This window comes from Acartia tonsa, chromosome 6, assembly GCF_053477335.1.
Source record: "Acartia tonsa isolate MP-2025a chromosome 6, ASM5347733v1, whole genome shotgun sequence".
Classification (NCBI taxonomy): Eukaryota; Metazoa; Arthropoda; class Copepoda; order Calanoida; family Acartiidae; genus Acartia; species Acartia tonsa.
The window spans coordinates 5027539-5055167 of record NC_137265.1 but is presented as its reverse complement, the minus strand read 5'-3'; the positions used below and the strand labels follow the sequence as shown (position 1 = coordinate 5055167).

The window sequence follows — 27629 nt, the reverse complement described above, 5'->3', positions numbered from 1 at the left end:
TCCCCTGTGCCGGAGGCTGTCTTGGATCTGCAAGATTGGCTCCGCTCTAATCGGCTGGGGGACAGGCCAATCCACGGCCACTGCTGCTGGTGGACTGGAGGCACCAGGCTCCGGATTTCCTCCCCTAGCCTGAAGGTGTCCAGGCACATCGTCTCCATCTTGGGTAGACATAATTGTTGGGGATCCTCTACTTCTATGGTTAGGCTCGGCACTTGGTGCATCTAGTTGAGTTACTCCCCAGGCAGCGGCCAAAGCTTCTTCAGTTTGGCTGGTAATGGCTGATATCCTGGTTCCTGGGGCAGATGCAGGGGGCGCAGGCAAGTTTGACCCAGCACAAACTTCCTGGTACACCAATGCAATACAATTACCCTGGCTTGGTTGAGGGAGGTAGACAGCTGGACGCAGTTGAGGGTGAGGGACAGCTGGACTCTCCCTGCTGGCTGGGGGCTCTGGCTGACTGGGGGTGACGGGTGTCACCCCTTCCTCTGGGGCTGCGGGCTCGTTCCGGGGTCCAGGTCTCTCGGTGGCGGCGACAGTTGTCGCCCCAGGCACCAGCGTGGGGGCGCTGGATAGCACCCCCCAGTCTTCACAGGGGTCCAGGTCTCTCGGTGGCGGCGACGGTTGTCGCCCCAGGCGCCAGCGTGGGGCGCTGGATAGCACCCCCAAGTCTTCACAGGTGGCGGCGACGGTTGTCGCCCCAGACATCAGCTTGGTGGTGCAGGGAAGCACCTCTCGTTCTTCCCAGGTGGCGACGCCGGTTGGCGTCCCATACATCGACTCAGACTCGCTGGCTAGTGCCTCTTGCCTCTCCCGCTCGGCGGCCGCCAGGGCCTCCCCGTACACCGTCCCGGTGGCGCTGGGTAGCGCCCCTCGGCTCTCGCTGGGGGTGACAGGGGTTACCTCCTCCTTCGGGGGATGCGGTCTGACGGGTACCATCATGTTGAGGCCGACCGGCAGAGGCCGCAGGACTTCTGGCTCCGCAATGTTGGTTGGCTGCACGAACTCCGGTCCCATGTGGTTGAGGCTGAAGTCCAGGCCAACCCGGTTGGGTTCAGCCGCTCCTCCCAGCACGTTGATCCTGGCCACTATGGTCCCAATCTGAGACACAGACTCCTGGGTAGCCGTGGCCCCAGCGGCGGCAGCTGGTTGGGTTGACGGCTGGGCATCTCCCTCCAGGTAGACCTGGGTGTCAGACTGGTTGTATGCAGGTTGTTGGGCTGCCTGGTGTTTCTTCATTGGAAATACCTGGAAAATACCTCTTGGGGGCGAGGTGCTGCCTTAGGCTTGTGTCCTTCAGCAACGACCTTGATCCGTTCCTCGCTTGTGAATGACTGCGGGGAAATACGTTCATGCGCCCAACGAAATATCCTAAATATTCATGTTATAACAACAGTATTTAAAAATATTACTTTGAATTAGATGTCAGATTTAGATATTATTTCTTCTTTCCGGTGATTATCGCTTCTGCTTGAAGTGTTCAAAAATGTAAGGATGTTTATTTATCCCTATTTCCCTGTATCTAAAAGTGGTATTAAGTTGGTATAGGTTGGTTGGTTTAGGCTGTGTTCGCCCGTGGTGGTTGTCTGTTTGTTTGCCACACCTAGTTGTGAGAAACTAGTTTCAGTTGTTAAAAGAAAGTTAAAACTAAACAGTTCACTGAATAAAGAGTAAAAATGTCTTTTGCCGCCAATGAGGAATTGTACAATGTTTTGGAAAGTCGTATGGACTTGCTGAAAGAAAAGATGATTAGTAGAGCTATGAGTACTGATGATATTGAACTGAAGAGGGCTCTCACCAGGTGCCTCTACCACCATGGGTGGGTAGAGGCGAACCTGCGTCACTGTCGCCCTGCTGTTGAGTTGTCAGCAGCTGCCCAGGCAGCCAAGCTGTCTGCTATGCTTCAGCAGATCAATCAGCACGAGGAAGAGTGCCGTTCCATCTAGATGAATCATCTCATAAATTATTAACTAGTAAAAGTGTTTATTATCTGTCTAGTTTAATAAAGTTTATGAACCTTCCTGAAAATAAATTGTTTATTATGTGTATATTCAATCAGAGTAGTTGGATGTGTGTCTGTTGATCTGAACCTATATAAGTTTTATCGTACACGTTTAAAGATATTTTCTTCATTCTGGCGAGAATAGACTCTGCCTAGATATAAAGGATATATGAGTTTTATCATGCGAGTTTAAAGATATTTCTTCTTTCCGGTGAGAGGAGACTCTGCTCTGACCTATTTATAGAATTTAATAAAGTATTAAGTTTTCTTCATTCCGGCGAGAATAGACTCTGCCTAGATATAAAATCTTCATTGCCTGGTCCCAACCGGTTCTACACTTGGCGGCTGTGTGGCCGTTGAAGCAGCAGCGCTCCTTCGTCCAGCTGGGTCCCATCAGTCCTGCTTCCACAGGGTGTATCAACCTGCCAGGTCTCTCATCCTCCAGTTGGGGCACCAGCTGACAAACAGGGTCTCCCCTACTAGGGATCAGGCAGTGCTGGGCTGCTTGTGGTGGCTCCTTGGTTACATTCAGCCTCCTCCCCATACACACAGGTCCCTTCCATACAACAGCGGCTCTCCTCTCCTGGGTGGCGAGGCCAGCCTCGGCCTTAGCTTCTGCAGGTGCTTCTCCACATGAGGGATCCTGCCTCCAGTTACTCCAGGTAGTTGGTAGCAAAGGCCGTTGATGGTGCCAGTCGGAAGGTGGGCTATGATCTCTGGGGGGTATCTGTGGCCAGTGTGTGGACAGGTACCCACAGTTGAACCGGCAAGGCCCAGAAGATGCCATACTGAGGGTAGCCTGAACTGCCAGCAGGCTGTTGGTAGCCACCTGAGTTAGGCCAGAGTTGCCAGCTGGTATTGCGTCCCTGCCAGGCTCTGTCAGCTGCTGGTGGGGAGCCCCTGCGGTGATTCTGGTTTTGGCAGGGGGTGGCCTTCTTATTGACTTCCCTAGCTGGAGCTCTGCGTCCTGGTGGACCTCCATCTTCAGCAGCATGGGGGGACTTGGCTGGGTCATGTGCAGTGGTTCAACAGAGTAGAGGCATCTGGTCTTGGAGTGTGGGAGAACAGCCTCACTGCTGCTGGTCAACCCTGCTCCCTCCGTGCTGGGTAAGGCCTTCCACTGCAGCAGGTCACCATTCTCCATCCTTAGGCCGGTCCCCAGTCGTTCCATGCCTGGGGGCTCCCAGGGAGGCTTGGGTGGCGGCTCCCCCACCCCCAGGTACGCGTCGGGCATCTGGGTGAAGAGCCTATTCCCCTGGGACAGCTCCCCATCCTCCAGGTTGGTGAGGCCAGCGCCAGGGAGGACCTTTCCACCCCAGACACAGGTGGTACTGGCCCTAGGGCTGGGCCCCTTGGGAGTCTCAGTTCTGGTGGTAGTGCCCATCTTGGGGCTGGCCACTAAGTCTCTGAAGCTTGTCACCTTCTCATTGGGCTCAGTCGCATCGTTCAACACTCCCGGGAGGACACATACAGGTTCAACAATCCCCAGTCCAGTATCTCCATTTCTCGTGCGTTGAGCACCAACTGTACAGGAGCTGTGCAGCGGACATTCAGTCACCCTTCCAGACAAGGGCATCTCAGGGACCAGGGGTCTGTGGCCTGGCATGTGTTTTATGTGCACTGTACTCAACACAGTAGGCCCAAGTAATAACAGAAGCAGCACCTTGTATGAAGAAGCAGAGAGTGGTGGTGTACAGATGTTGGTGGTTATGATCCAAATGAAGGCTTCTGTCCACCACAGTGCCAGCAGTATGCCTAGGCACACAGTTAATGCCCAATCAGGAATGTCTTCCATTGCCGCACGTCGGGCTAGGGGCTGACAATTTCTCATCTTGTAGATATAAGAGCAGAGTAGAGTAGCCGCGCCGCAAAGAGGCTCGAGCCGGCTCACCCCTATTATAGATACTATAGCTGTGTAATTAGGGTGGTAGTCCACGTAGCCGTAGGCTCTGTCCTCCTGGCTCAAGAGTTTCGGTGGCTGGAGTGTCCCCATGATAAGTAGCAATTGTACAATTGTAGAATAACAGGATTTAGCTGGGTGCGTAGCATCACTATAATGTCTTGGTTTCTGCATGGCCCAGAGTTGCCGAATACCACAAATACATTCAAATTTTGATTTTTTTTTGAAGTTTGAAGGTTTTGTGGCTAGTAGCAAATATTGAGATAGGATTGGGAAACACCTCGGAAAATGTGTTCACATTCGGAAACTAATTTCAGCACATCTAAATATTTTATTATTGAAAGGGATCATGGAAAGAAAACGAAGTAGCAGGTTTCGTCGTATTTTCCAAGTAGTTAATTCTCCTTTTTCTAGCTCCTTCCATGATCCATAGATGCACAGCAACTCTATATATATCTGTGATCTGTAAAGGTTATATTAAAAATCGAAATTGCATACTCTACTATTGCAAACCCTACAAGTAAATGCCTTATATTTTGTAACACAGATACTCTATACCGTGGTTCTGTCCGTAACGTGTTCAAAAATATGTCAAGGTTGTTGTGAAAAGTTATATTTAGTAGCATAGATGCTCTATATATAACTGGCATTTGTCATTCGTTCATTGATCCGTAAAGTTTGGCTTCATAAATTTCTAAAAGGTAAATTGTATACAGCTATTATTTTCTAGATGTAATTAACAGAGATATTTAAATTAAATTGGTAGATTTTAGAAAGCCTCGCTACCTGTGAGCATAATTAATTGTCCTTGTTATTAAGTGTGAATGGAAATGGTAACTCAGTAGGGATGAAGTACAGACCTTCTTCTGAAACTTCTAGGTAATATTTTAGATGTGGTGTTGTTTTACCAATTTCTTCCTATTAGGTTCAGATATGGGACGAATGAAATGTCGTCTTCAATTTGGGCTTGTCGGACATGTCGTCTTCTAAATAGATAAAGAAATAATTCAAATATTCCTAATAAAGGACACTCAACCTTGGAATTTTTATTTCATTCATAAGGCTTAGCTTCCCTAAGTTTGATGGACGTTAAAACTTTTATTTTTTTTGTAGAGGGGTTAAACCAACTCTATAGGGGCATGAAAACTTTTTTTTGTAAATTTCAAAGGTTGTGGGGGGGGGGTTGATCTAATAAACTTTTCAAATCAAATCAAATCAAAATATTTATTTCAGTCAACATATTAAAACACAATTATATGATACGAATATTTACATAGGTATATTGTTTATATAGTTTTATTTTATTTATTTTAATACACAAAGAAATATCAAATATGTTGCCTAGTGGCAGGACCTAACGCAAAACACAATGTGTAAATTTTTTATTATAAAGTGGATTATTAAACAATAACACTGTGATCATGCGGTAAAAAGAGATCAAGCCCTATTAAGAATATAATACAGTAAAATAAAAATTAGATGAAAGTTAAATATCATAAGGGAAAAAAAATTTGTATTTCTTTAAAAAAAAAAAAAGTAAATGGAGCATGTAGTTCAAAAAAAGAAAAAAGAAAAAAAAAGAAAGGAAATGTACGGCGTTGTAGTATGTTTAAAACCTGGCAATTTTTGCATTTTAATATTTTTTGATCACAGAATAATAAAATTATAGAATAATGGCAGCATTCCAACCAACAATAGTTCAAATTGCATTTAAATGGCAAATATGGCAAAGAAGTCTGTAGCAGTTTGTTTCAATATTTTCAACCATTGTTTTTTTCAAGTGTTGTTTAAATAAATTAAAATTTGGCTTATTTTTTAGATCTTTCAAAATTTCTGCATAATTATTCCATGTTTTTGGTAGAGAAATAAAAGGCAATCTAGAAATTAGAGCAAGTCTGGAAAATGGTATAGCAAAGTCAGCTTGAGTTCTTAAAGCATAAGGAACATTTCTGTCTCGATTCAAAGTCCAATAATTATCTATCCTGAATGATTTAGGCTGCAAATCTTTTAAATAAAGATACATAAAGTTTAATTTAAAATAGTCTATTAGGGCAGGAAATGGCAAAATACCCCATCTTTTAAACAGCGATCCTGTATGTGAATTATATTTAGCATTAGAAATACATCGAATAGCTTTCTTCTGCTGTTTAAAGATATCATTAATAAGACTATCATATGTTGAAGAATATGCTATAATTCCATAGATTAAATGACAATGAAAAGTTGAATAATATAAGGATCGCATTGCTTCAGGGTTTAATATTTTTTGACATCTTCGTAAAACAAAAAGTGATTTTGAAAGCTTAGCATTTAGTTGTTTAACATGGTACCTTAAAGTTAGGGCTGGATCAAAGTAAACCCCAAGAAATTTTATAGCAGGTATATCTGATTCATAATTTACATATTCTAATTTTTTAAAAAGTTGCTCATTGGGGGAAGGACAGTCAATATTATTTTCATTAATATAAATATTTATTTCATTCCATGGAATTAGATGAGGGGAGGGATGGAAAATAGTAAACTTTGTTTTTAAGGGATGAAGAGACATTTTGTTAGTGCGAAACCAAGTAGATACTTTTTGCAGTTCTGAATTTACAAATGAAACTAAATCTGCTAGATTAGGCCCAGATGCAAGAAGTGTAGTGTCATCACAAAAAAGCAAAGTATATAATAGAGTAGATTTGGGTAAATCATTAATAAAAATAAGAAACATAATTGGGCCAAGTATTGATCCTTGTGGCAAGCCAAGTTTAATTTCGCGAAGAGTGGATTTGGTAGAATCAATACAAACAAATTGTTGCCTATCTGTTAAATAGTTTCTAAACCAATTAAGATTAGACCCCTGTATACCTATCTTTTCTAATTTTTTACACATAATGTCCACAGGAACCATATCAAAAGCTTTGGTTAAGTCACAGAAAATTCCAACTGTATATTCATTATTATTCATTGCAGTTGAAATTTTGTTAAGCATATGAATCATAGGATGAATGGTAGAATTGCCTTCCTGAAAACCAAACTGATTAGGATGAATAATGTTATGTTCGTTTAAATAATCTTTCAAATTGAATTGAAACTAATTTTTCTAAGATTTTACTAAATACTAACAATAAGTTTATGGATCTGTAATCATTTAGGTTTTCAGGATTTCCACCTTTTTTAAAAACTGCTGACACTTTAGCTATCTTAAATTGAGAGGGGACTAAACCATGCCTTAATGATAAATTAAAAATGTGTGCAAGTGGCCTAGAAATTATTGGCAGAATCTTTTTAACTAATTTAGTGGAGAGACCAGTAAAATCAGTGCTAGATTTGCTTTCAAGTTGGCTAAAAATTTGTATTATTTCTTCAGATGAAGTTAGATTGAAACTAAAATTTGCACCAGCTTCATCTAAATAACTATCAGGGGGGCGATCCGTGGGGGGGATTGTCTGCTGGATGTTAGTAGTAACACTAGTAAATACTAAAATGTCTATTAAAATGCTCAACTATCTCCTCTGTTTGACTAATAATATTGCCATTAATGTTCAAGGATTTAGGGGATGAATTGGCCCTCCCACTCTTATTACATGCCTCTTTAATAATGTCCCAAGTTTTTTTTTAAATTACCTTGATGAGAAATAAGTTGCATACTATAATGCAGTTTCTTCATTGCCCTAATTAATTTATTATAAAGATTCTTATAATTATTAAAAATTTGTTTGCTTTCAGCTGAACGGTCTTTAGACCAAATTGAATAAGGCTCTATTTTTTTGCGTCTAGAAGTTAAAAGACCATTTGACATCCATGGTTCTATCTTATGTATATTGATGTTAAAACGAATAGTTTTTTCCTCAAAGTGTGCGTCATAAAGAGAGAAAAAAATGTCATGAAATTTGTCATAAGCTAATTGTGGGTTTTCTTGCTCATTGAATGTACCTTGAAAGTTAGCCTGTTCTAAAAGGGTCCTAAATGAATTAATGTTTTCAGCAGAAAAATTTCTAGTTTTTTATAAATTTTGGTCTATTGGCTGGTTTATTACTATTTAAGAAGCAAAAGGGTGCATAATGATCTGAAATATGCGTAGTTATTATTCCAGAAGTATAAAAATCATTTATATTGTTTGTCCAAATATGGTCTATTAGTGTTGCACTATTATTGTTAGCATGGTCCGAAATTCTAGTAGGATGATTAATAATTTGTAAAAAGCCAGAAGCAAACATATTATCTATAAAATCTTGAGTTTTTCTGTGATTTTTATACTGTAGAATGTCAATATTAAGGTCGCCTAAAATATATACTTTGCTTTTATAATCTGAGAGTTTAGATACAACATTCGACATAATATCAATAAAAGAATCAAGCTGCACACTTTGGGTCATATTTTGTATTGGGGAGGGAGACCTATAAACATTGCCGACAATAATTGTTGTTTTATCTGGCAATTCTGCCTCTATAAAGATAGACTCAAAAATCATTTCATGGAAAATAGAAACTTCGTCTAATATTTTATACTTTATGGTTTCAGAAAGAAAAAAACCTACCCCACCCCCCCCTCGATAGAACTCTATTCTTGTTAATTAATTCATGATAACCCCTTAATTTGAAAAAATCCTTATTTATTATAGAATGTAGTTCTTGAAGACCAATAATATCAAATGAAAATTTGTGACAGGCTAATTCATTCAGAAATTCTTGTAAATTATTGAATTTTGAAGCGAGACCCTGTATATTTAAACTTAGCAAGGAAGAAAGTTTATTTTCTTTAAAACAATTTGCAAACTCGTGTTCGCTATAATATGCACAATTTAGAAAACAATTTTCGTAAGGAGAGTCAAAAATAACATTTTCCTGACTGCCTATGCCATTTTCATTTTGAAATAATGAGTTAAATTTATAATTATCATTGGCTAGAATACTACCTATACCTAGCAGATTATCATCCTGGATCATGTTTAAATGGGGGGTGGGGGGGTATAACACCTTCACCTACCCCCACTGTACACCCTTTTGTCTGATCCCACAGTTTGCTTTTAAAGTAAAGGTTACAAATCGCAATCATTAATCTCAGAATTTTCTTTTCAACAACCAGGGAAAAGGGAATGTGATTCTGACAAACAATTTTAAGTGAAAATATACATTAACCCCCTTCCCTTTTTTCTCCCATTCTTACCCACTTTTCTTTCAGTTACACAAAAATTCAAGCATGTAGGGTGCCAACCTTATTAATTCTATTCTCCTTTAAAATATGATAATAAAATATTTGTTTTTCTTATCAGGGGTTTCCAAAAAAGTTCACAAAATCAACACATAAGGTTTTATAGAATATGTGGAATTATAGAAAAATAGATATACCTATCTACATATATATCATTCCTTTAGAGTAGATATACAATACATAGCTATTTTGATTATATTTTTCTAGTTATTTTGTTCTATTATAATTGACATTTAAAATTTCTCCAAATTAATCTGGGTAAAATATAATATGTATTTTAGATTTGCGAATCAACTCTAAAAGAAAGTCAGACTGCATAAGCAAACATAATAAATACAGAGTTGTATATTTTACATAAATACCCCTTTCCTGTAGGGGGGAAAGGGGTAGTAGAATTTAGTAGAAAATATACACCTCTAGATTAATTTTATTATGATTTAAAGTAATATTTTTTTCCATTATGGCTTCGAAACCGATTAATATCCGCTGGATTAGAACTAGTTCTTAACCATACAGAAAAATCATCTATATCATCGTACTACAGACAATTTTCCACGAATATCAAAATAAATGTGATAAAAACAGCTTTTGGCCTCTTTGGCTAACAAAACATATAATTTTTCATTTTAATATTAGCGGAAAGCTGTCTGTAGTACGATGCGATAAATAATTATTATAATAAATGTATTTTTAAAATCTTATTTAGAGATCAGGCGAAAGGGAAGCTACCATGTGCAGAAGCTGTGTCTGTTCAACAGGTATGAAGTACATAAATTAGAAATTCAGAGCTAAATCCTATAAAAAATTCAAGGATTGTCCAATAGTTACGGTTACCCATTTGATTACAATTAGCATGGGGTGCTATTCAGCCAATTAACTCCATTTGAAATTGCCGAAAATTAAATATTTTGTTAGAGTGAAAAAACTTGTTTTTTAGTGTAACTGAAAGGAAAGTGGGGAAAAAGAGGGAGAAAAAAGGGAAGGGGGTTGGGGGTTGGGGGGAAATTTTCACTTATAATTGTTGTAAGAATCACATTCCCTTTTCCCTGACAATTAAAATTATCTCTTGTGAAGATTAGAACTATTGGTTTAAAGGTTTGAACACTACTAGTTTGGAACCAAAAACAATAAAAAATCAATAAAAGCCAACGAATAAGAATACGTGGTTACAAAACTTTGTGATTTACAGTCCAATGTTCTCGGCTTCCCCAGTAAAAATGCACAGGTTAACATTCATACAGGGAGGGAGGGGACAGTGGTCTTTTTTTTATATTAGTCCCCAAAGTTTTATAATAACATTTTCTTATTCGTTAGATTAACAACTTTGGGGACTTTTGTCAAATTTTAAATGGTTGTTTCATAATGTTGAGAAACCAAATAATTCAACCACTAATTGTAATCTACAGCTGGGGTAATTTGTGTATCATCATTTGGAATGTACATCAATTCATCGACCATTGTCTTATCCCTGCATTAATATTAAAAATTTTGCAGGTTGTTGTAATGATGTTTGTACACATATGCAGAAAAATACTCTATGGATTTGATTTTTCTTACAGGTAAAATTTATATATTATCACTTGGATATTACACTACAAAATCATTTTCTCTATTAAAGTGAAACTTGTAGTTGGCTGAAATACCTCTTCCACTTTTACCCCAACCCCTCCCCTCCTACTGTATAAACGAATAAATGATAAACAAGCTACATGTTAGCAAGCCTAATTGCTGACAAATATTTCCCATTTCATAATATCCACGTATATTCTACATCCATTACAGGTGCAAATCTATCAATAATAGAATTAAAATCCTAGATGGGATGTCAGACACAATAAGCGGTCTAACGCAAAAACAAATGTCGGATCATGGAAAGAAAACGAAGTAGTGGGTTTCGTCGTATTTACACGGTAGCTTTTCTCCTATTTCTACCCCCAGCTAGGCAATCATTAACATTTACCTAACCTAAACTAAAATAACTCATTAAAAGCTACTGTGAAGTTACGACAAAACCGGCTATTTCGTTTTCTTTCCATGATCCTAAAGGTCTCACAGACGAACATCTTTGTTTACGTTTAGTAGCATATGATTAATTTCTACAACACGATTTTTTGGTAGGATATTATTTCCCAAAAGCTCGCATTATCCTAAAAATTAAACTATTTATCTATGTACACTTTCTAATCAATAATTAATTATGGCCGGATTGTTCAAACACTGTTCTCCTATTGGTTCATTGGCTGAATATTGACCTACCATTGTGTTTAAATTTGTAGTTGCTGCGCTACTTTTGAACCTAACGCTGTCTGTTTGTATTTTAGGATTGGATTTTATGTGCTAGGAACATTATTAGTCAGTGTGGTGAGTGATTACAAAACTACGGCACCCTCAAGGCATCTTCAATTATAAATAATAAACTCAGTAGCTGTCTATAGTGCCCTACCAAAATGGAGTTAGATGTCACTGCTTTTGGCCTACCTATTCTAGTAAGGTCAGGAAATATATATACCGCATCTCTTTTCAAGTGGGTTTCTTTCCCCTTTCTCTTTTTCTTTCCCTCTACTATGACGTCAATAGAAAAGGTAGGCCAAAAACGGTGACATCTATCCCCATTTTCCTAGGGCACCAAACACCAGTTACATGCATAAATTTATCTTCAAAGAAAGGGTTTTATTTCTTTTTATTAAAATTACGGTTTTTACCTCAAAATGCCTAGTTGAGCGCAAAAAAACCTCTTGATTTAGATTTTTTAAAATTTATGTTAGGTTAGGTCATGCTAGAGTTAGGTCCCCCGCATCCACTTTATTTTCAATTAATTAAAATAAGGTGTTGGTAGTTTTGTTCTAGGAGGGAAAGCACCAAAATTAATATTACCCTTAAATATATTGGGCTAGAAAAAATAACAGTCGTAGGTTGCATAATGTTGCATATTAATTTACTATTCATGGACTCTTTAAACCTTAACTTAAAAGGATACAATAAAAATCTGTCATGCAAAAGTCATAGATGGATCCTTAATTAGATAAAGAAAGCAATAATTATCCAAATTAATTATATTACTTCCTTTAGTTAATATTATTCCTATATATAAGAATCTGTAGTCACCAAAACAACAAAAAAGTGTAAGTAAAAATCTAATCTTGGGAATGTAGTAAATCTGCAAAAAAACCTTTACTTTTATAAATAATTGAAGATATTATTTGCATAGATCATTTCTGGCAAACCCAGATAACTTTTTAAATCAGGAAAGGTTCTTTTATTTAAAAACTTATTTTTTTTTTAATTTATCTTATAATATTATGGGTGGGAATTATTGTAAAGTATTGTAATTGAGTTAAACATACTAGATAGACAACCATTCAATTATAACTCCACAGAACCTGGTATAGAAAGACATATTGAAATAAATATCTATCTTGACTGTAATTAACAAGTGTTTTTCATCACAATATTTACCAACAAGTGCTTTGCGGAATAAAAAGTTACAGAATTAAAATTTTATTTGAATTCTATGATATGATAACGAATACAAAGCCCCTTAATCAGAAAGAGAGAGAGAGAGAGAGGGCAAGGGGTTGTTTATTACACTAGTCTCCAAAGTTTTTAGAAAACGTTATCCTATTCGTTGGCTTAACAACTTTGGGAATAAATTTTGATTGGTTGGTTTATTAATTTGAGTGTTTAAACGTTTCAACTACTAATTTTAAACTACAGATTGGATCATTAAGTGTTTCATCACTGGGTGTGTACATCAATTTAGTGGCCATTGTCTTATCCTTTTAGATCCCTGCCTTAAAATGCACAGCTGCTATTATGTATATAAAGGTTCAGCTAATGTATTTTTAATACTTTGATTGCGAGATATCTACATAGTAACACTCCCTCCTCTATATTCATAAATAACATAATATTATCGGTCAGCTGAATTTGAGTTTCTGATTGTATACATAGTTTCCTCATCCTATCTAAATATTTACAATCGTCTATACATTATATCGCCTTTCCCTTTGACCGGAGTGCCTGAAAATAGGTTTTGCAATATTTATTATCATCTGTACAACTTCGGAAATTAGGAAGAAATAGGCAAACAATTTTCAGTTGATCCCATTATCATAATGTTAAGTGCTTTTAACTAAACTTAACAAAGAATCAATATTGCTGAGATTAATATAAAAAGGATGGCAACATCTATAAAAGCAAAGCACTGAAACGGTAGGACAAACGGTCATTAACACTTGTATAGTGTCACAACTAAATAATCAGAATATAAATGTAAAAGCAAAATTGTACGTAAATTTGTTGAAAAACCGCTTTATGCAGGATAATGTTTAAGGACATACTTACATTTTTAGGACTTGATTATAGAGTTGCTTCGCTTATAATATTGTACTTAATTGTAAAAAAAATGAAGAAAAAAACATGTTTAAAATGGACGTACGGACATTCTGGTACGGATTACAGAGTTGCTACGCTTTCTAAATCGTACCTAACTACCACAGGAATCACCATGCAAAGTTTAAAATCGAAAGGACAATTCTAACATGCCTCTCGGACGTACAGACGGACGGACCGACTCTAGTTATAGAAATGAATTAAATTGAGGATAATCAGTTCAGATGAAAAATGAACTTATATTAAATTAATGTAAATCAATAAATCCTTATTTCATATTTTAAGTAATAAAATTGTATCCAATTGTTAAACAAAGAAACAGAAAAAAAAGAAAATTAGTGTTTGATTTTTGTTCTATGGATAAAATTGGTGGTTGAACCATTTGAATACAGTTATAGAAAAGATTTGATTTTGAAATGAATTAAATTTAGGATAATCAGTTAAGATGAAAAACGAACTTATATTAAATTCATGTAAATCCATAAATACTTATTTCATATTTTAAGTAATACAATTGAATCCAATTGTTAAACAAAGAAACAGAAAAAAGAAGAAAATTAATGTTTGATTTTTGTTCTATGGATAAAATTGGTTGTTGAACTATTTGCATACAAAACTTAATAAACCAACCAATCAAAATGTACTTAAGTCCCCAAAGTTAAGACAAGGAATAAGAAAACGTTGTTGTAAAACTTTGGGGACTAGTGTAAGATACAGCTATCTCTGACTAATTGTAGAGGGGTTTGGCTGTTAATAATACAAATACTTTTTTTATAAATTAATGAATCTTTTTTATATAGTATTTTGTGAAAATAGGATGGGGATGGACTCTACTCGTTACAGGAAACAATCAAATCCAGTTTTAATAACATATCTACCAGGGACAAGGGTTGGTACATTTGAAGAAAATTTAAATTTGAAGCCATTTTTTGCAAGCAAATATAACAGTTTCTTACTGTACAATATATTCAGACAGACATTTAATCTGAGAAAAGTTAGTTGAATTTTGAATGGCGAAAAGTTTTCCTTCAAATGAACCATCCTTCATCTCTGATAGCTACTTTAAAAGTCCTCTTGTAAACAACAAATTATTAGTTGTTCATTCTTAATAATTGTTTAGAATTATTTACAAAAAAACCTTCATTGAAAAATCTTCCATTCCAATGAAAACAAATTTGATTAATGTTGTTTCCAGGTGCATTCACTTATTTTACAGGTTGGTGTCTTTTTTCCAATATGAATCCCTGGATTAAAACCAGTTCTAAGCCATACTGGAAAATCATATATCGTATCGTATTATATCCAGTTTTCTACGAATAAAAATGTACAACCATTAGACTTAAATCAGTTTTTTAGCCCGTGCCTTCGGCAACGGCATCTCGGGCTGAAAAAAACTGGTTTCAACTTCATAATTGTACATTTTCATATTCTCAGAAAGCTGTTTATAATACGATGCGATAAATGGCTATTGTTTGGCTTTTCCAAAAACTTCTCTAAAGTTGAAATTTTAGTTCTTTTTAATATATGCAATTATACTTAACACTTATTTAGAAAACTTTTAGATAAAGTGAAAACAAAACCTAAAAAATTTAAATAATTCAAAATACCACTCTCCCTCATAATTTTGTTAGCTTTTTATAGTGCCTAAAAAATGACGTCATACTGGCCTACCATGGGTCAATTAAAATGTATACTCGTCTGCCATTGGTAATTTAGTCTTTGTATTGGCCTATCATTGACCTTTGTATTGTATGACGTTATTTTTTTAAAAGGCACTAAGAACAGCTTCATAATTTTTCTATATTTAGCCAGAACCTACAGCTGTGGTAAATCATCCATCCTTGGAAGAAACCTCTCCAGACTAGGCATAGCAACCCTGCTCTGGTACATTGTCACAACAACATTCCAGGTATAATTTTTTTTCTCGTATTCATTCGAATCCGGTGGATAAGAACCGGTTCTCATCCATACAAAAAAACTATGTCTAGCATCGTATTATATCCAGCTTTCTACGAATATAAAAATGTACAATCATAAGATTAAAACCAGTTTTTTTGCCGGTGCCTTCGGCACCTCGGGGCGAAAAAAACTGATTTTAATCATATAATTGTACATTCTATATCCGCGGAAAGCCGTTTATAATACGATGCGAGAAATAACTATTAATAAATATGTTAATTAACAACAATCCTTTTTTATATTATCCCGTATTCGTATGTACCTTCTTTTGCTATAATTATAATTTTGCTTTTAATAACTATTGTGTAGATTAATTATACTATAAGCATTAATAGCATTAATTTTTTTCATGAAAACTGTGAATTTGACAATAATTAATTAATAATTTGTTTATGACAGCTGTAAAGCTGTAAATTGACAAAAACACACCCACTTTTTGTCAAAAACACAGTGGCTGTATTTTTGCTAGTGGTAAAACAGGCAGACTCCATGTTGCAAAACCTCAAGTTTGTTTTGTGGAAGCAGCTTAAATTGCCTAATAAAAAATGACTTCATACAATACAAATGACCAATAATAGCCGAGTAAACATTTTAATTGACCAATGGTAAAATGTATACTGGCCGATCATTAGTCATTTGTATTGTATCACGTCATTTTTTTATAGGAACTGTAAGCTGCTTCGTTTTAAGAATACCTTACCTCCAAGAAAACTAGCGGATTTATTATAAAATGTTTATTGCCTAGATGATAGAGTATAGAACGGGTGTGTGTGAATTTGTTAAATACACAAGAAAAGATTCCTGCCTAAATCATGGATTTCTCTGGAAGGTAGATTAATCTTAAATTAATTGACGCAAATCGTGTTCTTAAGAAACAAGCTTACGTGCAATATTTAAACTTTTATTGTTTAACATTAGATTTGCTTTTTATTTTAATCCTAAAATTAAATATGAATTAAAGCATTTTAAACGTAATTTCATGACTTATGTTTTATTATCTGCAAAGCCTACTAAAACATCATGTTACCTATTCATTTTTAAACGTGAAGCTTTTCTATAATTAGGGTCGGTCCGTATTAAAAGCGAGGCTTTATTATAATTCCGTCCGTCCATGACGGATAGCTTTTTCATTAATTTAGGCATGTTAGAATTGTCCTATCGATTTCAAACTTTGTATGGTAATTCATTTAGTAATTAGGTACGATTTAGAAAGCGTAGCAACTCTATAATTATTACCAGAATATCCGTACGTCCATTTTAAAAATGTTAATTTTTTTTACTTTTTTAAAATAAATTTTTATGTGATCTAATCACCCAATTAATCTCATTTTTGTTATATTAATTTCTAGGACAACAAAGTATAATGTTATAAGCGAAGTAACTCTATAATCAAGTCCTAAAAATGTAAGTATGTCCATAAACATTATCCTGTATCAAGCAGTTTTTTAACAAATTTACTTACAAATTTGCTTCGACTTTTATACATTTATATTCTGATATTCAGTTCTGACACTATACAAGTGTTAATGTCCGTTTGTTCTAAAATAAGCAAACAAGAAATACTATTACTACATATATTTACATAATTTTATGCATGGATTCCATAACCTGCTTTATTTATTATTTCAAAGAGTCCTATGAGTTCTTTGTTTTTATTTAGGGTTTAGATATTTCTGGACACTGCTTTCTGTTGGTTTTCTCAAATCTATTCATCATTGAGGAAGGCAAGGTAAAACTGATACAATGGATTTAGAAAATACCTGGATATTGTGACATGTGAAAAATTGTCGTCAATATTGCTTGCTATTATTGGTCGGGCCTCATTTAATAGAAGGGAAGGGAATTGGGTAAAAAGTGGGATATCGTTACTTTAGCTTGCTGTAAGATTCACTTTATTAGAGAATATGAAAATATGGTGTAAGATCCATGTTATAATAAATCCATTACAGAAATATATTTTTAAGAATGCAATATCAAAACAAGAATGCCAACATTCATAACAGCTAGGCTTAAAAAAGGCTGGAAACATGGACAAAAGTAATTTAATGATATTAATATACTCATTTGTATAGAGAATCTCCACAATAAATCAGCCGTCTATCCTAAATTGCAGCCAAGAAAATAACATTTCTCCCATACCGTTATTGACAGATGGACAGATAGACAGACAAAATGAATTATTGAAGATAAAGAGAGGGTAGGTTTCTGGTAGAATCCGTAAAGGTGTGTGTTTTAAGGCTTAAAAATAGTAGTAGAACGATAATATTCACTAAATATGTGTATTTCTTATTAAAAAGAACTATAGACAATTTTTTTAAAGTTAACATAAATTTTTATCGTTCTAGTACTGTTCTTAACTTATAGCACATAACCTTTACGAATTTTACCAGAAACCTACCCCTCTCTTTATTTTTTATTTTTTCTGTTATAGGCCTATCTTGGGTGGGAGAGAATTAAAGACTTTCTAAGACTGGAGGAGTACAGAAGAATTGAAGATGCTAAGGTTAGTACGGACACACGGACAAGTCAGTTTTAGAGCAGATGTTCTGTGATCATAAATAAAAAAACATTATTTTTTAGTAAATAAAGAAACCTTTCAGCTTTTAATCTGTAAAAACTTGATCAAAGAGATTAAATCAATAATTTCAATCTACAAATGGGATAATTTTGTTTATCATCATAGGATGTGTATCTACCTTTTTCATCCATTTCTTATCCCGTAAAATTCGTGATTTAGTTTCTTTCATAAAAATTTTTATTTCAGGAGGGGAGTGAGACTGCTTTGTCAAGATTAAAGAATGATGAATATCTGCACCTCAGATATCAATATCCTATTAATACTAACTTAGTAAGGTAAACGGATAAAGGTTTTATTTATATGTGATCTGGTTATTTTTAGTTGTATGAATGAGCTCAATATTAATAGCGGCAAAGGTATTTTTTTGTCAAAGGATGTAATATTATTTCAAATTGCAATTTGTCTCGTTAAATGCAATTCTAATGTCAAATTGACTATAAGTTGCGTTATGAGGGTTAAATCTTTCTGACAATGTTTAACAAATCTAATTCATTTTTTCATACTAGCGGCTTCGCCCCTAGCCTAGCCTCTAGGGCTTTGCCCCAAGAGGAATAATTACATCTTCTATTTCCTACCCAGTCGAAAAAAATGCAAATGGATCGCAAATTTTTGCAAATAAATGGCGAATTCGTAAAATTCTTAAGAAAATGAGAAAATCAGGGGGGTTTTATTTTTTTTTGGGGTGGGGGAGGGGGTTTGGAGATGTCCAACCCTGCAAGAAAATATCCTAAAACCACCACAGGACCAGTAGGTATATTCACTGAAGATTAGAATCCGATCGATTCAGTGGTTACCGAGATCTTAACTGACAGACGGACAGACATCATTCTACTTGTATTGTCAATTTCAAACTTACAAATTAGGTACTCTGTTCAAAAGTTCTCAGAAGTAATTTCTTTAAAATTTCTCAGGAGTAACTTTTATGGTGATTCCTGTAGTAGTTATGTAAGATTTATAAAGCGTAGCAACTCAATAATCGTTACAAAAATGTCCGTACGTTCATTCTAAACATATTGATTTTTAAACTTTTTCAACAACAACTTTTTTACGTGATAAAATAATCCGATTGAACTTATTATTTGAATTCTGATTCCTAGGACAACAAAGTAAAATGTTATAAGCGTAACATCTTTTTAATCAAGTACTAAAAATATAAGTATGTCCTTAAAAATTATCCTGCATTTGAGCAGTTTTTCGACAAATCTATTAACAATTATACATTTATATTCTGGTTATTCAGTTCTGACATTTTACAAGTGTTAATGTTCGTTTGTCCTACCGTATCAGAGCTTCGATTTAATGGATGTTGTCATCCTTGTTTTTAATTTTAGATTATGTTTCTGTCTGATGGCAATGTTATCCTTGTTATGGGACTTTATGTTCATTACTACGCTCATGTTCTTTCATCTTATGATTGAAAAAGGTTATTCATTTTAATATAATATTATAGAAATATAGAAATTTTGGTCGGTTTCCCCCATAGTACATTTATATTACAATTATTTTGAAGAAATAAGTATTGTTAGGTTAGGTTCGGTTAAGTAAAGGGAGAGAACCCGTAAGGATATGACCACGCAGGTTTAAAGCCCTCTGCAGGGGCAAGAAATATTTTTTTCTTCATAAAAAAGTGGGTCGAGGGCCGGGTTTTCCCTGGGGTTTCCCAACTTTATAAATATCATTATCGGACAAAGTCTACTGAAATTTCAATTACAATTTTATGCTGTAGTTGATATCATTATTTAAACAGAAATAAAAAAGATATCTTGGTTATTTTTGATTAAGTTGTTGCAAGTGGAATAGCTGTGTTGTTGTGGTTTGCTCTGTACAAATGCTTTTATTTCCTACCCTTGTCCCCTGGCACCCCGGGAGAGGGGCTTTTCAAGGTAATTTTACTCAGGGATCTAAAGAGATAAGACAATGGCTGATCAAGTTGATGTACATCCCTAATGATGATACACAAAATACCCTTTTATGTAAATAACAATGATTGGTTGAAATGTTGGGACTTACAACATAATGAATCAACCAATCAAAATGCATTAAAAGTCACCAACGTTGTTAAGCCATCGAATAAGAATAGTTATTTATCATATTTTCGTAATATTGTGAATGCTAGAAAGGATATTAACCCTTACAGATCGGGGGGGGGGGGGCTCAAAGAGCCCCCCCCCCTCTAGTTTTTTCAATCTCATTTTTTTTGTAGGTAAGATGGAGAGCTGTAACTTCATGACTTTTTAAGTTTAGTAATTATACGTCGGCCAGAGTTAATTTTATTAGGATATCTGGTCTGTGTCGGTCGTGGTGTCCGGTCAAAGTCGGTTGGGTAGCAAAAAAAATTAGAAAAAATTCTAAATAAATCTTAATTTCTACATTATGACTTTTGTGTATAAGGTAGAAACCTAAATTTTTTTTGGTGAATACTTAGATATCAATGACCTTCTGAGAAAAGTGGTGTTATGACCGTTTGACCGCTCCCTGACCGACTTTATGACCGATTTTTGTCCGGCTTTTACTACAGACATATATCATGAATATCGTGGCTTCTATTACAGCTAGAGACCTATAATTTTTTTTTGGTAAATCCTTGAGCAATAATAAACAGATAAAAATATTAATTTGCGCCGCCAACCGCCGTTTTACCGCCGTAACCGCCGAAAATGGCGGTTTCCGTTATTTGCCGTTTTTCGGCGATGATCAGAAAAAGTAATTTTATTGTTATGAAAAATAGAAGTTCGTTCTAAAATTTGGTCATCCTAGCTGCAAAATTGGCCGTTCTACAGCTGTTTTAAAATTTAGCGGCTGGCCGCTAAAAAGCGGCTAAGGAGCGGTCTGACCGCTATGACAAGAAAAAGTAATTTTCTCTAAAAATACACATGAACCACAAGAAAAAAAATTTACGTCTTTATCTGTACCAGGAGCCGAGATAGAGGGGGGGGCTCTATGAGCCCCCCCCCCCCCCCGATCTATTAAGGTGGGAATTGGGGCCCGATCTGTAAGGGTTAAAATTATTTCAACAATTTTGGTCATGTGATCAAAATTTGAATTTTCCTTCTACTATTGCCCCCTCTGGGGGCGAAGTAGGTGGAAATTTAAATTTTTGTCACTTGACCTTAATATTGGTGAAATAATTTTGAATGACCTTTCTTGTATAAGCAATATTAATAAAATATGATACTTGGTTTTGTCTCATTCTCTATCTTTTTCTTAAATTCAAAAAAATCTATCAAAAAATTTACATCATCTAAGGGTGAACAATAAATATCTCTGTCTATTTTTCTCTATATTTCTTCCCCCTCCTCCCTCCCTCACTTTTCTGTCTATTTCCTTCTCTCTCTCCTCCTCTTTTGTACGTTCATTTATACAATAGAGATAACCTAGAGACAGCACAAGGGAATTTTGTTTACATTATGTATCAGCTATAAATTGTTGAATATCTTAGGTTAAAGCTTTCCTTGGGTGAAATATTTGAAGAAAATATTTCTTCCATCATATAATGTGAAGCGTATGACATAACATATAATAAGTTAGTTATAAATAATTTAATTTCTTATAATAAAGTTATCTTTCTAAAAATTATATCATTGCAAAATTTAGTTGCAAATAATGTTGCCTATAGGGCTGTATTTCATATACAACAAAGAGTGAACAAAGGTTTCTTTTTAAGAAAAAAATGGGGTCAGATTGACCATCTATGTCTAATGTTTATACCCACATCAAATATTAAAATTAGTGGATCAATTTTGGACATTGAATTTGTAATCAACATCTACAGTTTAAATGTCATATAAGAAACCTAAATATAAAAAATTTATTTTGTCCTTGAGGGGAAATGGGGTAAGGTGTTTCCATGCATTAAAAATTTTAGAAGTTTATTCTGGAGGTGCAACTTTTTTTCTTTCAAAGTATTGCTTTATGCATCTTTTTGAATTTGTCTTGTTGATTAATATAAGAATATCAAATTGGTTTTAAAAAATATTCATCCAAACATGAAAAATCTTAAATTAAATGTAAAATCTCTTGGTTTTTAAATTTATTTATGGATTTTTCTTGCTAGGATCAATAGTTTTAAAAACAGATTTTTTATTCTTATTCTACTCTCCAAGACAAAATTGGGAAGGTGCATAAAGCTATACTTTGAAAGAAAAATAATTGCCCCCCCCCCCAAAAAAAAAAAAAAATCTCCCCACAAGTGTCTTTCTAAAAGTTTACATGCATCAGCGAGCCTCCCCATTATTCAAAATATTTTCTTTTCATTTTTTGGTCTCTTATATGATGTTCAGACAGAAAGTGTATGTAGCACATTTAAAATTAGAAAATCATTGAAAATCAAGCCAATCTAATGTACAGCATTTATTTCTTCAATTCCACAGTACAAAATTATTCCTGTATTTAAATTTAACATATCATATAGGAAAAAATATTCTTGTATTTAAAATTAAAAATCATGTTGGAATTTTTTTTACAATTTTGAAATTTTTTAATAATGTACAGCAAATTATTTCCTTTTTATCTCATGTTTTGAAATTTATAAGATAGTTAGAATAAATTACAGAAATAATGAAAGATTTAAAGAAGAGAGCGTCAGGGGGGGGGGTCGAGGGGGGTTTCCCCCCTCAGGAGAGGGGGGGTTGAGGGGGGTCTCCCCCCTCAGAAAAAGCTTGGGCTTAAATCTTCAACAAATAAAGAAAACAAAATTATTTTAAAAATTTCTTTTTTATGTTAAATATTATTATTTTTGTGACACTTGATTTTGAATGACAAAAAATGTTGAAATAAATATTACCCACTGTATGAAATGTTAAATTAGAAATCAATAATGATGTTGGAAAATTTATTCTCATTTTATACTCTGAAAAAAGGAATTGACAAAAAATAATAATTTTTATTCCAAACTTTTAAAACAGCATGCCTATTTCTTATTGGTTGACACTCGAATTAAAATAAAATAATGAATATTATTTCAAGACCAGAAATAAATTTGAAATAAATAATTTTCTTTCCCCTATATTTTTTATTCCAAAATGCCAAGAATTAATTTTGAAATAAAATAATTTTCTTTCCAATATTTTTATTCCTTTTTCTTATTGGACGTCATTTTGTGTCCAATGAGAGACTAGTGTTTAAATATTTTAAAGCTTATTACAGCATTTATTTTGAATATGATAATAGCAACATTCTCACATTAAATGTGATAAAAAGTTATTAAAAACTTTGGGGACTAGTGTAAATGAGCTGTTTTGTGTATTTTATCTAAATAACGTATTTTCATAAAGGGTATTAGAATTCTTGGTTTTGCATTTTAATTGTATATATGATTTTATTATCTCCCCACGTCCCCTATTACATTCTTAAAAGCCAGGCTTGCAGTCCCGTGTGTAGCTTAAGCAATAAGAAACAGCAAATGTAAGCCTCGAACCCCGTGCGGCTTCTAGACTAAATTACGTCCCCTTAGTACAACATTAAAAGCCTGGCTAAATTTTAGATTACATTTTTTTTAGCTGTCGCAATAACAAAAATAGGAAATAACTTCTATCTTGCATTTAGATCAAAATACAGACGTGATGTTAGTTTGTATTTTAAAAATATTTGTATTTAGTACGTGACATGGAGCGAACCTTCTCTGAAGAAAGGGAACAATAGAAGCCCTGTCAGAAGAAATTATAAAGAGACAACAAATAATTGGTCCTCACAGGTATTGCAGCCCCGAATGGTTAGGCTATTACACAACATAGACAATTATGCCCAATAAAAGCATAGCCTTTTAAACACTAAAATATTATATTTTTCCAATTTTATCTGTCATCTGCTGCTCTGTATTTAAATGGGTAGGAAGGGGACAAAAAAAAGTTTAAAAGCACTCGAAGACTTAAAATAAAAGGAATAAAACTTTAAAACATCCAGGTTCCTATGATAAGCTTCCCTAAAATAAGAAACACAAAAGGTTTAACAGCTATTGAATTCTCAAGCTTCAGACAAAAAAATGTATTTTTTTTCGAAGGCAGCTTATAGTCCATATTAAAAAAAAATTGGCATACAATACAAAATGACCAATGATAGGCCAGTATACATTTTACCATTGGTATACTGGCCTATCATTGGTCATTTGTATTTTATGACGCCATTTTTAAAGGCACTTTAAGCTCCTTCATATTCGAAGTACAGCAAAAATATAATCTATTAGTCAAAGAACATGTAATAGAATGAACAGACCCTAGGTATATAGTTAGCTGCGCTACTTAACCGTATTTATTTGTTAAGGATGATGTGCCAAAGTTTATGGGTATGCCACTCTATAATCTTAGGGGCCAACAACAAAAGGTAGGAAAATTACCATTTATACCAGGGATCTAAAGGTATAAGCCAATGGCCGATAAACTGATGTACACCCCTGATTTTATTACACATAATTACCCCTTTTTTAGATTACAATTAGTGTTTGAGACGTTTAATCACTCAACTTAATGAGCCAACCAATCAAAATTCAAAAAAGTCCTCAAATAAGAAAACGTTATTATATAGCTTTGGGGACGAGTGGATTAAACAGCCCAATGTCCCCTCTGTCCTTGCATTTTTATTAAACAGACAATGGAAAAAAGTCCAATAATGTTCCTAAGGCTAGCTTATAGTAATTTCTTAAGTCTTACATATACATAAGTAAATAGGTGTCTGTCTTCAGCGTAAGATCTAGGTAACCGCTGATCAGAATGTTCTTTTAAGAAGACGAAGAAAGTCGCTCGAAGTCTTTAATATACAAAAAAAAAAAAATTTAATTGCTATCTTAATATATTTTTTAGCTTTAAAACACAACTTGAAATGTTAAAATATATTTAAATTAGAATTCAAAATTTAAAATAAGTAATTAGTATCGATTATTTGCTAGATAATTGAATTATAGGAAAATGAATAATATATTCATTTAAATTTGAATTGGTTATTAATAATTAAATTCAGAGTTTGACATTAAGATTATGTAGAATTAACATTTATTCGCTAAATATTATTTTAGTCTATTATAAAGTATTTTAGTTCCAATTCATTACCCGCTTCAAACTCAATGTTTTGCGGATTTTTTAAAAAAGCGAAGCTTTTCCGTAATAAGGGACGGTCAATACGTCTGTAATATAGGCAATTTAGGTATGTTAAAATTCTTATATCAATTTCAAACTTGGCAAGAGGATTCCTGAAAATGAAAGTATGTACTTTACCAGTATCCTATAATTACGCAATTTTGCATCAAACTTACAAACGATTTTGTCTTTCAGTCTTATTTTAGAACTTTTCTTTTATGAATGTTGTCATCCTTGTTATTTGCATGTTATAATTTTACGGCCCTGATTTAATACAATTTAGTTATATTTATTTTTAGATGTCATTTCTTTCAAAACTTGTTTTATTTGTAGGAAGATTTAATATTAGACAATTCATCTGAAAGAGAACAACTGGCAGCTATGTCAAGCAGACGAGGTGGTAGAGGTAGCATGTCAGATCTTACCAGTAGGCCATTAGGTAAGTAGTATGGTAGGTAGGGGTAGTATGTCAGATCTTACTAGTAGGACATTAGGTAAGTAGTAGGGTAGGTAGGGGTAGTATGTCAGATCTTACCAGTAGGACATTAGGTAAGTAGTAGGATAGGTAGGGGTAGTATGTCAGATCTTACTAGCAGGCCATTAGGTAAATAGTAGGCTAGGTAGAGGTAGTATGTCAGATCTTACCAGCAGGCCATTAGGTAAGTAGTAGGCTAGGTAGAGGTAGTATGTCAGATCTTACCAGTAGGACATTAGGTAAGTAGAAGGGTAGATAGGGGTAGTATGTCAGATCTTACCAGCAGACCATTAGGTAAGTAATAGGGTAGGTAGGGGTAGTATGTCAGATCTTACCAGCAGACCATTAGGTAAGTAGAAGGGTAGATAGGGGTAGTATGTCAGATCTTACCAGCAGACCATTAGGTAAGTAGAAGGGTAGATAGGGGTAGTATGTCAGATCTTACCAGCAGACCATTAGGTAAGTAATAGGGTAGGTAGGGGTAGTATGTCAGATCTTACCAGCAGACCATTAGGTAAGTAGAAGGGTAGATAGGGGTAGTATGTCAGATCTTACCAGCAGGCAATTAGGTAAGTAGTAGGGTTGGTAGGGGTAGTATGTCAGCTGTTACTAGTAGGTCATTAGGTAAGTAGTAGGGTAGGTTAGGGTACTGGTAGTATGTCATATCTTACCAGTAGGACATTAGGTAAGTAGTAGGGTAGGTAGGGGTAGTATGTCAGATCTAACCAGCAGGCAATTAGGTAAGTAGTAGGGTAGGTAGGGAGTAGTATGTTAGATCTTACTAGTAGGTCATTAGGTAAGTAGTAGGGTAGGTTAGGATACTGGTAGTATGTCAGATCTTACCAGTAGGTAATTAGGTAAGTAGTAGGGTAGGTAAGGGTAGTATGTCAGATCTTACTAGCAGCCCCTTAGGTAAGTAGTAGTGTAGGTAGGGGTAGTATGTCAGCTCTTACTAGTAGGTCATTAGGTAAGTAGTAGGGTAGGTAGGGTTAGTATGTCAGATCTTACTAGTAGGTCATTAGGTGAGTAGTAGGGTAGGTAGGGGTAGTATGTCAGATCTTACTAGTAGGTCATTAGGTGAGTAGTAGGGTAGGTAGGGGTAGTATGTCAGCTCTGACTAGTAGGTCATTAGGTAAGTAGTAGGGTAGGAAGAAGTCTGATTATTCAGAAATGTCTTTAGATAATTTTAGTTTAATTAGAAAAAAATTGGTGTTTTGTTCTAATTGTGTATAGTTTAAACATTATAGTTTTACTCTGACAAAATAACCCACCCAACTGACTCATGAATGTTGTTTAGGTCGAGCCAGATCCAGATCCCAATCAAGAACAAGATTATTCAGTAAATCTAGCCTCAATGTCTTCAGATAATAACTCTATTTTATTATTATTTAAAAAGCAAATTATAAAAATACGTTTTTTTATCATCAAATTAATTTAACTTTTTAAAACTTTTTTTTTCTGTCCTCTTTTATACTTATAATTAAAAAAAATAATATGTAATTTTGTATTTCAATACAAAACCTTATTTTATAGAATAATGTTTATTTGTTATAATAGATTGTTTTCGCGAATAAGAATATGATAATGTAATTTAAACTGTTAATTCTGTACATTTTTTTTATATCATGTAATAAAACTTTTATCAGATTTAATGGATAAAGACATGTAACATGCAAGGAAAAATTTGGCATAAAATCGATATTTTTCTGACTTATGGATAAATTTCATTACCAAAATAGAAAATATTGAAAATCAGCTTAATTTTAAAGTTTTTATATTTTGTTATAATATAAGCTCACCCCACACATATGTAATTATTTAAATACATGTATAATAAAATATAATTTAATAGTTGTAATTTTTAAAAAGTTTCTTTGATTAGTAAAATATCATTCTTAATTCACTATGTGTGATAAGACAATGGCCGATAAATTGATGCACATCCCTAATGACGATACAAAATTTTCCTATCTGTCGATTACAATTAGTGGTTGAAACATATGGATACTTGACTTATTAATCCAACCGATCAAATTTAATAAAAGTTGTTGAGTCAAATAAT

At 34.4% G+C, this 27629-nt stretch overlaps 1 protein-coding gene across 1 annotated transcript in view; it reads left to right on the top strand.

The window, feature by feature from the left end:
- The window catches only part of Fitm (acyl-coenzyme A diphosphatase Fitm), a 30476-nt gene extending 3060 nt beyond the window's left edge, over window positions 1-27416 (top strand). The window contains exons 2-19 of the mRNA XM_080163126.1: window positions 4719-4778; window positions 9803-9854; window positions 10591-10655; window positions 11418-11489; window positions 12305-12341; window positions 14289-14332; window positions 14685-14704; window positions 15297-15397; window positions 16193-16276; window positions 17108-17176; window positions 17879-17950; window positions 18212-18300; window positions 19357-19448; window positions 19808-19908; window positions 23622-23717; window positions 24284-24343; window positions 25426-25531; window positions 26865-27416. Of these exons, the coding sequence (XP_080019252.1) occupies window positions 4719-4778; window positions 9803-9854; window positions 10591-10655; window positions 11418-11489; window positions 12305-12341; window positions 14289-14332; window positions 14685-14704; window positions 15297-15397; window positions 16193-16276; window positions 17108-17176; window positions 17879-17950; window positions 18212-18300; window positions 19357-19448; window positions 19808-19908; window positions 23622-23717; window positions 24284-24343; window positions 25426-25531; window positions 26865-26935 (1291 nt within the window). The 3' untranslated portion in view covers window positions 26936-27416. The remainder of the gene's footprint in view (window positions 1-4718; window positions 4779-9802; window positions 9855-10590; window positions 10656-11417; window positions 11490-12304; window positions 12342-14288; window positions 14333-14684; window positions 14705-15296; window positions 15398-16192; window positions 16277-17107; window positions 17177-17878; window positions 17951-18211; window positions 18301-19356; window positions 19449-19807; window positions 19909-23621; window positions 23718-24283; window positions 24344-25425; window positions 25532-26864) is intronic.
- Window positions 27417-27629: the final 213 nt, after the last annotated feature.